The 12,034-nt window shown below is 44.9% G+C and overlaps 1 protein-coding gene across 1 annotated transcript in view; it reads left to right on the forward strand.

Moving 5' to 3' along the window:
- The window catches only part of LOC120824582 (sodium/calcium exchanger 1), a 15,808-nt gene continuing 3,774 nt past the window's right edge, over positions 1-12,034 (forward strand). Inside the window, exons 1-6 of the mRNA XM_078079965.1 lie at positions 1-33; positions 2,192-2,361; positions 2,891-4,664; positions 9,189-9,295; positions 11,261-11,281; positions 11,407-11,424. Coding sequence (XP_077936091.1) covers positions 2,899-4,664; positions 9,189-9,295; positions 11,261-11,281; positions 11,407-11,424 — 1,912 coding nt within the window. The 5' untranslated portion in view covers positions 1-33; positions 2,192-2,361; positions 2,891-2,898. The remainder of the gene's footprint in view (positions 34-2,191; positions 2,362-2,890; positions 4,665-9,188; positions 9,296-11,260; positions 11,282-11,406; positions 11,425-12,034) is intronic.

Here is a 12,034-nt window from a genome sequence, read left to right on the forward strand (position 1 = left end):
GGTGGAGGTCCTGTGGAATCCAGTGTGCTGGAGGTGGTGTATTTATCCTGGGGTGGTGTACTAATACTGTAGAGCTGTAGTGATACTTTAGTGGTGCACTAATACTGTAGAGCTGTAGTGATACTTTAGTGGTGCACTAATACTGTAGAGCTGTAGTGATACTTTAGTGGTGTACTAATACTGTAGAGCTGTAGTGATACTTTAGTGGTGTACTAATACTGTAGAGCTGTAGTGATACTTTAGTGGTGTACTAATACTGTAGAGCTGTAGTGATACTTTAGTGGTGTACTAATACTGTAGAGCTGTAGTGATACTTTAGTGGTGCACTAATACTGTAGAGCTGTAGTGATACTTTAGTGGTATAGTAATACTGTAGAGCTGTAGTGATACTTTAGTGGTGCACTAATACTGTAGAGCTGTAGTGATACTTTAGTGGTGTACTAATACTGTAGAGCTGTAGTGATACTTTAGTGGTGTACTAATACTGTAGAGCTGTAGTGATACTTTAGTGGTGTACTATTACTGTAGAGCTGCAGTGATACTTTAGTGGTGCACTAATACTGTAGAGCTGTAGTGATACTTTAGTGGTGTACTAATACTGTAGAGCTGTAGTGATACTTTAGTGGTGTACTAATACTGTAGAGCTGTAGTGATACTTTAGTGGTGTACTAATACTGTAGAGCTGTAGTGATACTTTAGTGGTGTACTAATACTGTAGAGCTGCAGTGATAATTTAGTGGTGTACTAATACTGTAGAGCTGTAGTGATACTTTAGTGGTGTACTAATACTGTAGAGCTGCAGTGATACTTTAGTGGTGTACTAATACTGTAGAGCTGCAGTGATACTTTAGTGGTGTACTAATACTGTAGAGCTGTAGTGATACTTTAGTGGTCTACTAATACTGTAGAGCTGTAGTGATACTTTAGTGGTGTACTAATACTGTAGAGCTGCAGTGATACTTTAGTGGTGTACTAATACTGTAGAGCTGTAGTGATACTTTAGTGGTGCACTAATACTGTAGAGCTGCAGTGATACTTTAGTGGTGTACTAATACTGTAGAGCTGTAGTGATACTTTAGTGGTCTACTAATACTGTAGAGCTGTAGTGATACTTTAGTGGTGTACTAATACTGTAGAGCTGTAGTGATACTTTAGTGGTCTACTAATACTGTAGAGCTGTAGTGATACTTTAGTGGTGTACTAATACTGTAGAGCTGTAGTGATACTTTAGTGGTGTACTAATACTGTAGAGCTGCAGTGATACTTTAGTGGTGCACTAATACTGTAGAGCTGTAGTGATACTTTAGTGGTGCACTAATACTGTAGAGCTGCAGTGATACTTTAGTGGTGTACTAATACTGTAGAGCTGTAGTGATACTTTAGTGGTGTACTAATACTGTAGAGCTGTAGTGATACTTTAGTGGTGCACTAATACTGTAGAGCTGTAGTGATACTTTAGTGGTGTACTAATACTGTAGAGCTGTAGTGATACTTTAGTGGTGCACTAATACTGTAGAGCTGTAGTGATACTTTAGTGGTGCACTAATACTGTAGAGCTGCAGTGATACTTTAGTGGTGTACTAATACTGTAGAGCTGTAGTGATACTTTAGTGGTGTACTAATACTGTAGAGCTGTAGTGATACTTTAGTGGTGCACTAATACTGTAGAGCTGTAGTGATACTTTAGTGGTGTACTAATACTGTAGAGCTGTAGTGATACTTTAGTTGTGTACTATTACTGTAGATATTATTTGAAGAGACCCATCTGAAGCCCTTACATACCAGGACACTCGTTGAGATGAGATAGGTTTGCTGTGAGAAGGTCTAACACCATCCTAACTTGTCCTCCTGCAGTGCTGCAGAGTCACATTGAATATTACCATGATTATTATTATGGAGAGAACGAGAGAGAGAGAGAGAGAGAGAGGGAGGGGGGGGGGGGGAGGGGGAGAGAGAGAGAGGGAGGAAGGGAGAGAGAGGGAGGGAGGGAGGGGGGGAGAGGGGGAGAGAGAGAGAGAGAGAGAGGGGGAGGGGGGGGGGGGGGAGGGGGAGAGAGAGAGAGGGAGGAAGGGAGAGAGAGGGAGGGAGGGAGGGGGGGAGAGGGGGAGAGAGAGAGAGAGAGAGAGGGGGAGTCTGGGTGTTTGGTGGTCACACTCTTATTGTTTGTGTTTCTCGTCTCCACATCACTCAGCAGCCTTGTGTTGTTCTACCGCAGCAGAAGAGGAAGAGGAAGAAGAAGAAGAAGAAGAAGAAGAAGAAGAAGAAGAAGAGGAAGAAGAAGAAGAAGAAGAAGAAGAAGAAGAGGAGGAAAACTCTTCTTGTGTTGCTTTGAGATTCAGTTTTTGTTCCGTCAGAGTGTCGGTAGGTTTTCATTATTCATACTCAGTCTGATATGTAACTGTGTTATTTCATAGTACTGCATCAGATTAGTAATTAGTATAGCAGTACATTTGATGTACTACTACAAAGAGGCAGTGTGTGATAAGTTATATGTCATCGGCCCATAAAATAAAACAAACAAAAAAGACAAAACAAAATAAGTTTTAAATTGAAAAACAGAAGCTTTCTTATTTTGATGTATGCCTTTTGTTTTTAGAGCAGAATAATATTTTAAAACCATTTAAAGTCCCACTTAGAAAAAATGTAGTAAAAATGATTTCTTGCATTTTCTTTTTCTTTGGGGAAATAATTTCAACAATCCACAATTATTATTTTAAAAAAATGAAGCGGCTCAATTGTGTTATGTTAAGGTCAATACAATTTTTAACATGATGAAGTGACTTCAAATACGCTTTATCAGAAGGTAGAGAAAAGAGTTAGAAGTTATTAATGTTCATTTACAAAAAAGCCGGAGAGAGAGACAGTTTACTCTCCTCTCCGTATCTTTCAGGTGTCACCATGAGCCGACCCGGGACCTCGGCACCGCTCTCCACCCATCTGCTGCTCTTCCTGTCCACCGTCATCTCAGCCACACTTGCGGGTTCCCCGGCCTTCGCCGCCAACGACACGGTCGGCAACAGCACCAGGTGCGGGGGGGGCAGTGTCTGCGTGGAAGGCGTCATCCTGCCGATGTGGAAGCCGGAGAACCCTGCCTTCGCCGACCGCCTGGCCAGGGCCACCGTGTACTTCGTGGGGCTGGCGTACATGTTCCTGGGCGTGTCCATCATCGCTGATCGCTTCATGGCGTCCATCGAGGTCATCACCTCCCAGGAGAGGCAGATCACCATCAAGAAGCCCGACGGGGAGAAGGTCACCGCCACGGTGCGCGTCTGGAATGAGACAGTGTCCAACCTGACCCTGATGGCGCTTGGTTCCTCCGCGCCAGAGATCCTCCTGTCGGTAGTGGAGGTGTGCGGTCACAACTTCGATGCCGGCGAGCTGGGCCCCAACACCATTGTGGGGAGCGCCGCATTCAACATGTTCGTCATCATCGGCTTCTGTGTTTCCGTCATTCCAGAGGGGGAGACCAGGAAGGTCAAGCACCTCCGGGTGTTCTTCGTCACCGCCGCCTGGAGCGTCTTTGCGTACATCTGGCTCTACCTGATCCTGGCCGTCTTCTCCCCGGGCGTGGTGGAGATATGGGAGGGTCTGGTAACACTCTTCTTCTTCCCTATTTGCGTCGGATTCGCGTACGCCGCCGACCGCCGGCTCCTTTTCTACAAGTACATGCGCAAGCGGTACAGAGCGGGGAAGCAGAAGGGAATGATCATCGAGACGGAGGGAGAACCCGAGCTTCCCCCGAAGGCCGACATCGAGATGGACGGGAGGATGCTCGCCGCCGACAGAGAGGAGTACGATTTCAAGGAGCCAGATGAGGAGGAGGCCCGCAGGGAGGTGGCCCGCATCCTGAAGGAGCTGAAGCAGAAGCATCCCGAGAAGGACATGGAGCAGTTGACAGAGCTTGCCAACTACCAGGTTCTGACGCTGCAGCAGAAGAGTCGGGCTTTCTACCGCTGTCAGGCCACCAGGATCATGACAGGAGCGGGAAATGTCCTGAAGAAGCACGCCGCCGACCAGGCCAAGAGGGCCGCCCGGCACGACATCTGCTCTGAGGTTTCGGTGAACGACTTCTCCACCAAGGTGTTCTTCGACCCTTGCACCTACCAGTGTCTGGAGAACTGTGGCACCGTGGCGCTGAATGTCGTGCGCCGCGGCGGAGACCCAACGAGTGCCATCTCGGTGGATTACCGTACCGAAGACGGCACCGCCAACGCCGGCTCGGATTACCGGTTTACCGAGGGAACCATTGTGTTCATTGCAGGGGAGACCGAAAAGGAACTCCGCATCGACATAATCGACGACGACATCTTCGAGGAGGACGAGCACTTCCTGGTTCACCTCAGCAACGTGAAGGTCATATCAGAGGGCGCCGGCTGGGACGGGCTTAAGGCAAACCACCATGACCCCCTCGCCAGTTTGGGCCTGCCGTGCTCGGCCACCGTCACCATCTTCGACGACGACCACGCGGGGATCTTTACCTTCGAGAATCCGGCGCTTACCGTAAGCGAGAGCGTTGGGGTGATGGAGGCGAGGGTGGTCCGGACCTCAGGAGCTCGCGGGGTCGTGGCGGTTCCGTACAAAACCAGGGAAGGAACAGCTAAGGGGGGTGGCGAGGACTTTGAGGACACGCACGGTGTCCTGGAGTTCGAGAACGATGAGATCTTGTGAGTACAAATCTTCCGTGTCAGGTCTGTGAGTCCTCTGCTATGCATCTTGGATATTTGAACCGTATGTTTACTGTTTAATGACTGATGATTCTTTTCTCGCTAAAGTGGCGTCTAGACAAAGGGCCCTCAATTCACTAAAGTTCATGAATTAATCAGAAGAAGCCGGTTGATGTGTCAGACTAGTTTAAACACAGAGCTCACGGTTGTTTCTGTGGGGCCATGGTCTATTAGGGAGGGGCCAAGGTGGACCTCAGTCAGAATTGGGGGAGATGCTCTAAAAAACACCAGTTCATGTTTGTAAGAAGTCAGGTAAAATAATCCTTAGCAAAGTGGAAAACAACAAGAGAATGAAAAGAAAACAAATAGTCAAACAGTAAAAGGTATAATGAATTAGTGAATAGAGAATAAGAAATAGAATATAATCAGATTATCATCATATTTTAAATCAGGAACTATGTCATGAAAGCATAACAGATGTGTGAACATTTTGGTTTCTCCTCTAAAAGCTCAATGATAGCTGGTATGAGGGGGGGGGGGGTCTGTCTGTATCTCCTCCTCCGGTCAGGTGACTCCCCCAGGTTTACATGCCTCACTCAGACTATTTCCATTTCTGCAGGGCAGTTGGAATTTAATGACAACACGTTTTATTTCCAGAGCATAAATAGTCGTTGTGTCGGCGTATCAATGAGGATGCTGCAGAGCCGTATATGGACACGGTTATTGATGATATATTAGTGGTGCGGAGGAAGATCACAGATCAGCATACAGACAAAAGGGATCAAGTATATATTTTAGATCTGTGAACATGATTATAATTATTATTATCATCGATGATCCGTACTGACAACTAGAGATCCCTTTGTTGTTTGGGTATAACAGCTGGTCTACAAGGATCCACAATAATTATTTTAGTAAACCGACCCAAGAATGATTTCAACATTCTGAGGTTACGAAACCATTAAAAACTCTAAATGTTATTTTTTTTAAACCTTTTTTTAGTAAATTATTGTATAAAGTATGGAGTATGGAAGTCAAACACGTCCTAGTTTATGTCTAATATCTATTTCATATTTATGGGAAAACATCTACTACATAGTTTATCACCAAAAGTGTTACAGATGAACACATTTCCACGTCATGATAACGTTACCGATAATCTTCTGGGGTTTACTGGGCAGAGCCTGAACGCATCACAATGTAACTGGAGTGAACCCTGTTAGTTAGATGCAAGCTGTTAGTCGTTAGCTGTTAGCCATTGGTGGTGCAGCTAACTGTTTACCATGTCACATGGTCAGAGACAGAGTCACATGTTGTCATCATCATCATCGATGACTTCACTGAAAGTTGGAGGATGAAGTTTACAGATAAATCAACCAGTATACAGTAATGAAGTTTAGAAGTTTGCTGGTGTGAGGTCCTGGTGGGTTTGCAGAGATCTTCAGTTCCCCTTTAAACATACGAAGAGGTAGAAATATTCACTTAAAGTGATACTGAGTCTTTTAGGTATCTATAATTTGTTTTACTGTTTTCTACATTTGCTGAAATAATTGAATAACTGACAATACTGAATTGTCTTTTCTGATCATAGTCCACAAGAAGTAAAGATCTTTGTGTAGTTTCTCATCTGTTTGTTGTCGTTTAAAGCCTCACATTTGGCTTTTTTGCCATCGCCATCTTATTTTTTGAAACCAGTAATCAGGAAGTGACAAAATATGAACAGGGGAGGATGTATAGTCCTGTCAATCAGTGTGCAACCCCGCCCTAAATAATCCCTTGCTGTATTGTCCATTAGAGACCTGTCACATCACACGTGGCCCCGCCCTAAAGCGTCCCTACTTTATGGTCCGTTTGACTCTAAATGGACCATAAATCACTAAATGAACATCATGTTGTATTGAAGAAGACTTGAAACTAGAGACTGAGACCATAAACTCATGTTTACAATGTTTACTGAGGGAATAAATCAAGAGAGAAGTAGAGTCATTTCCTCATAGACGTCTATGGGAGCAGAGGAGTCGCCCCCTGCTGGTCACTACAGAGAAGTAGAGTCATTTCCTCATAGACGTCTATGGGAGCAGAGGAGTCGCCCCCTGCTGGTCACTACAGAGAAGTAGAGTCATTTCCTCATAGACGTCTATGGGAGCAGAGGAGTCGCCCCCTGCTGGTCACTACAGAGAAGTAGAGTCATTTCCTCATAGACGTCTATGGGAGCAGAGGAGTCGCCCCCTGCTGGTCACTACAGAGAAGTAGAGTCATTTCCTCATAGACGTCTATGGGAGCAGAGGAGTCGCCCCCTGCTGGTCACTACAGAGAAGTAGAGTCATTTCCTCATAGACGTCTATGGGAGCAGAGGAGTCGCCCCCTGCTGGTCACTACAGAGAAGTAGAGTCATTTCCTCATAGACGTCTATGGGAGCAGAGGAGTCGCCCCCTGCTGGTCACTACAGAGAATGCAGCCTTAACACATGAAGCTCTGACTTCACTTCATTGAAGCAGAGGATGCTGCCTGTTCCTGAAGTGCAGAACTCACATGAGGAGCAAACCTCTCTGTCAGGAGGTCCTGCTCTCTCTCACAGTGCATCCATATCTTATTGCGTGGTGATCTGTGGATGCTGGATGGCTGTCGTGAGGTGTTGGATATGTTTGGTTCATTCACAGACTGCGTGTGACCAGAGCTTCACCTCATGTGACACAGGTTCGGCAGTGTAGCACACAGGGCCTACCTACAGTATAGAATCTGATATATATAGATATAGAGAGAGAGAGAGAGAGAGAGAGAGAGAGAGAGAGGCAAGGGCCGCTGGTCCGAGCAGCATTTCTGCCTCTGAGCTCTTTACTTACAAACAAACACAGTAGTTGTGTGAATTGTTCGGTTTGTGGCGGCCTGCAGCACTCGGGTCTGTCTCTCAGTCTTCTCCACGTCACGGGGCGAAGTGGTCGTCTCACGTGTCTTTTGTCCTGTGTGATAAACATCACGCAGCTCTCTTCCATATTAGGCCGGCTTGTGTTGAGCAGCGATCCTGCTCATCGTCCAGCACTCGCCCCGTAAAGAAGACAGATGAGTGCAGCCGGTTACTCTCAGAGACCACCGGGGGGGGGGGGGCATTCCTGCTGCAGAGTAGTTAACTGCACAAACCGCCATCACAGCACAGCATGCTGGGTAACATGATAAGAACTGTGAACATGGAGCGCTTTGTGTTTTATGTCAAAATAATCAGATTCTCATTCAGTAAACATCCACATTACTCCAGCACCAGCAACAGGGAGCATTAGATCTGTTATAAACTGTTAGATAATAGATCTGATATAAACTGTTATTGAAAGTTGAAACATTATTTCATCATAGAATAACAGATTTTTAATTTATTGAATTGAATTATTAATTATTAAAGCAAACGTTTGTAACAAGAATTACTCAGAAATGATTTGTTTTCCTGCACATCTGAAAAGATTCAGCCTCTCCCTCCTCTCTGAGGCAACCTTTGGATCCTAAAACACAACAATTACTGTGCTGTAAAATGTACTGTAACATGTACCATCTCATCTGTTGTTTGGCCGGAGAATTTGTACTATTGACGCTGAACTGTTGAGCGGTGCAGATTTGGCTGCAGCCTCAGACCGGCCTCTCACAGTGAGACCATTTATTTCTTCCTCTCCTTTGTCCTCCACACTCTCCCTCACATCCCTCCTCTTTCCCCACCGACCGGCCTTCTGTGATCCATATTTCCAAACAAAACCAGTTCCAAGCTGACGCCTTTTACTGAAACATGGTAGTGAGACTAAAGCGGGATACCTGGGTCGGCTTTGAGCTGAAAATGCAATTATCTTGGAAAAAATCTTTTTTCTGCTGATGTTCTACATTTCAAAATAATTACTACGGAAATTTTGTTGTCTCCCTTTTTCTGATTTGTACTTTTATCAGTTTTGCAAGCATTGTGTTAGCAATTGAAAAATATTATTTTCTTTTGTTCATCCAATTTTTGCAGTTTGTGGATTTTGAAAAATGTGGTGATTGATGCATTTTGTTTGACAGCAGTGAAAAAGGATTCACAGTTTGGTCTGTATACGCTTGTGTGTCACTGAATGTGTGAAAACCTTTGTTTCAGTATTGATACTATTACTTGTTGGCAATTGTAATCTAGTCGGCATCTTGGTTTCATGTCACAAATCCATCAGCAGCTGAAACAAACGTACCAAGATGTGCGAGTGTGAGAGTGTTTCCAACTTGTTTACACTTGTATCTGTTGTCATTGTTACCGGTGTGTGTGTCTGTCTGTGTGCGTGCGGCCTGGTGATGAAGTGGCGCCCCCCAGTTTGGGAACCACTGATCTAACCGTCATTGTCGAGGTTTTCTACAACCCTCGTGCATGCGTATAGGGAACGTATTCCTGAAACATCATCTGTGTGTAGATGTTCCCATCAGATGCTTCAGCCTCTCATCTCTCCTCACCTCGTTTCCTCGTTACAGCCGTCTGCACACTTTTCCTTCTGCAACCTTTCTGTGTGTTTTTTTCTGTTTCAGCAAAACTATTCAGATCAATATAATTGATGATGAAGAATATGAGAAAAACAAGAACTTCTTCCTAGAGATCGGAGAACCTCAGCTGCTGGAGATGAGTGAGAGGAAAGGTGGGGGTGTCGCCTTCCCGTGCTGTAACCCCCCCATCACTCATTACCTTTAACCTCTGACACCTCAAGCTCACCTCAAGACCTCACAGGGAGGATCTGTGAGAGCCACATCTAACTTCATCACCTCAGAACCACTGAAGAAAGATGCTGAACTTGAAGATCACATCATTTCCTTTCCTTAGAAAATTTACATTTATTTAACGTCAAGAAAACAACTTTGGAGCTGTAGAGAGAAAGTTAGAAGAGAAGATAAACAAAACAGCATAATATAGGTTTTATCTGCATCATTTGTAAGCTCTGTGATTGGATGTTTGTAACTCAAATGCATCATGGGATACGTAGTTGGTTTATCTTCTACAGTTTCAAAATCAAACTTTTACTATCCAAACTAGCTATTTAAATGACTACTACTTTGCTCAGAGGTGCAAACACCACTCTACACGACAGGAAGCCGTGGTGAATTCACCCTTCAATTAGATGTGACCATGAAGGAAATACCTTGAGCCTCCTCCCTGCCGGGCCAGATGAGGTGAGCTCATCCCTGTTGCCACGGTGCTGCGGCGGTGACTCGAGCACCATGACGGAGTCCCGCCGCATCGTATCCGTGGGCCTCTACGAGTGTGTGTGTGTTTGTGAAGTAACGCATGACCCCTGACCTCCCCTCCCACTTACTCTGTCGTCCGCAGGAAGACCATAGCAGTTAGAGTAATCGACCGTGACGAGTATGATAAGCAGGCCAGCTTCTACATAGAGCTGCAGGAGCCGTATCGGAACCAGAGAAGATGGACAGGTGTGGGGAGACACGTCTGAGCTGTCCTTCATCCATCCTTCCTGCTTTTGTCTGCTTTGCTCCTGCTGCTTTTGCTTCTCCTACGTTGTCAGAGGATTGAATGGGCTTCATCAGTGGTCCTCACCACCATCGTTTTATTGCCCCAGATGAGCCAAAGAGAAGCTCCATGCTGAGAATGAAAACAAGTTTAGGTCCAAGAAACGATCCTGCTTTTGGTTCAGATATGCTTGTTTGTACATAAGTCATGTAACAACAGTAAGTTGATTCTGGCTTTCAAACAGGACCCTGACAGCGGGCTGCTGGTCAAAGTCCTGCATCAGTTTAACTATCCAACCTCTTCTTCTTCTTCTTCCATTCACATGGTCACATGATTGGAGGATTATGGTCTTCTGAACCTACTAACATGTGTAGCAGCCCTCTTTTACCTCATACCTACACGGCTGATTACATTGGAAGTGCCAATTGCAACAACCAGCTGAGCCATGTTGGTTCAGACTGGTTGGCCGTGGTTTAGACTGGTCCAGATTAAGTATGGGGTCAAGAGAAGTCAAGTTAGGAGTGTCGACAGGACAGGTTGGAATGGGACTAAAGTGGACTAGTGGTGTTGGTGGGTTAGAACTGGCTGGGAAGGATTGGGACTCATTAGTTCAGGTCAGACCAGGTCTGGTAGTTTGGAGGAGATGAGGATTTGTGAGAACGCGCTCGGAAAGGTTAGGAATGAAAAGAACGTCAATTAATTAAGGACGTAGTGGGACATTTAATGACAGTTTTGGACAAGATAGGACAAGTTAGAACTAGTGTGGTCGGTTGGTTAAGGGGACTGGTTAGAACTGTTCAGGTCCGAAGAAGTTTGTCCCTGTCCAGGTAAACCTGCCTGCATGCTTTGACTTTAACACTAAACCCCCCATGCTTTGACATACTACTGACACAGGAAACGTTTAAACACAATGATGCATTGTCAGGTAGTTTTCCTGCTCCATTTTATGTTCCTCAGAAGGAAGTTCTTCATGCTTGATACCATCATCTGGATTGGAACGCGGTCCTGTTGTCGTATTCTTTGTCATATCAGGACCAAATCCTTTTCTTTCCATGTTCAGAAAATCTGAGCTCCTCTTTTTAACTCCTTGTTTCTTTTCTCTCTCTGATTTGATCTTTCCTCTGATTCTTCTCTTCAGCTGTGTTGCTTCAGGAAGTCGGTAAGCTGCTTTTTGCGTTTCTGTCTGCTGTTTGTCTCATTCATCATACCTCTGAAATACATGTCATGAGAAATGACAGTCAAATCGCATTCTGACCTCTTGTTTCATATTTTCTATCCTTTCAGGTGGATTTGTCAAAACAGGTGGGTGAACCCTTTCTCTGCATTGTCGCATTCGTAGAAAAGGATACTGAACTCTTCCTCGGATTTGTCCAGTTTGACAGGGAGCTGTATGGTAAAACTCATTGGGGGAAACAGGTACTTTAAAGTGTTTGACACGGACAATAAGAAAGAGGCAACACTTCATCACAGTCTCACAGCATTTGGTGAAATACTCACATGATGAATCTATTGGTTTCTTATAACTACTGTATATGTATTAGTTATGTTAACGGGCAAAAGTTCTGGTTCTAACGTTGACTGCGGCTCAGTATTAACAAGGCAAAAAGGCATCCAGCTGAATGTACATACGACATAAATCTTGGTAAAGTTATGAGCACAAACTAAATGTCCTACACGCAAAGTAAAAGCTATAAAACAAAAGCAAGCCCAAAAGCCAGCGACTAGAAGACACAAAGAAGTGCTACCCTGAGGGAACTACTGGGTTTGACTACAGGGGAGGTCTGATGAGTGAACGAAACACAGGTGAGCAACCAACCAGGTGGTAAACCAAACAAAGACAGGAAGTAAACTGAGGACGAATGGCTGAGTGAATAAGAAACTAAAACAGGAAGTGATTGTCATTGTTCACGTC

Source organism: Gasterosteus aculeatus, chromosome 9 (assembly GCF_964276395.1).
Source record: "Gasterosteus aculeatus chromosome 9, fGasAcu3.hap1.1, whole genome shotgun sequence".
NCBI classification, from domain to species: domain Eukaryota; kingdom Metazoa; phylum Chordata; class Actinopteri; order Perciformes; family Gasterosteidae; genus Gasterosteus; species Gasterosteus aculeatus.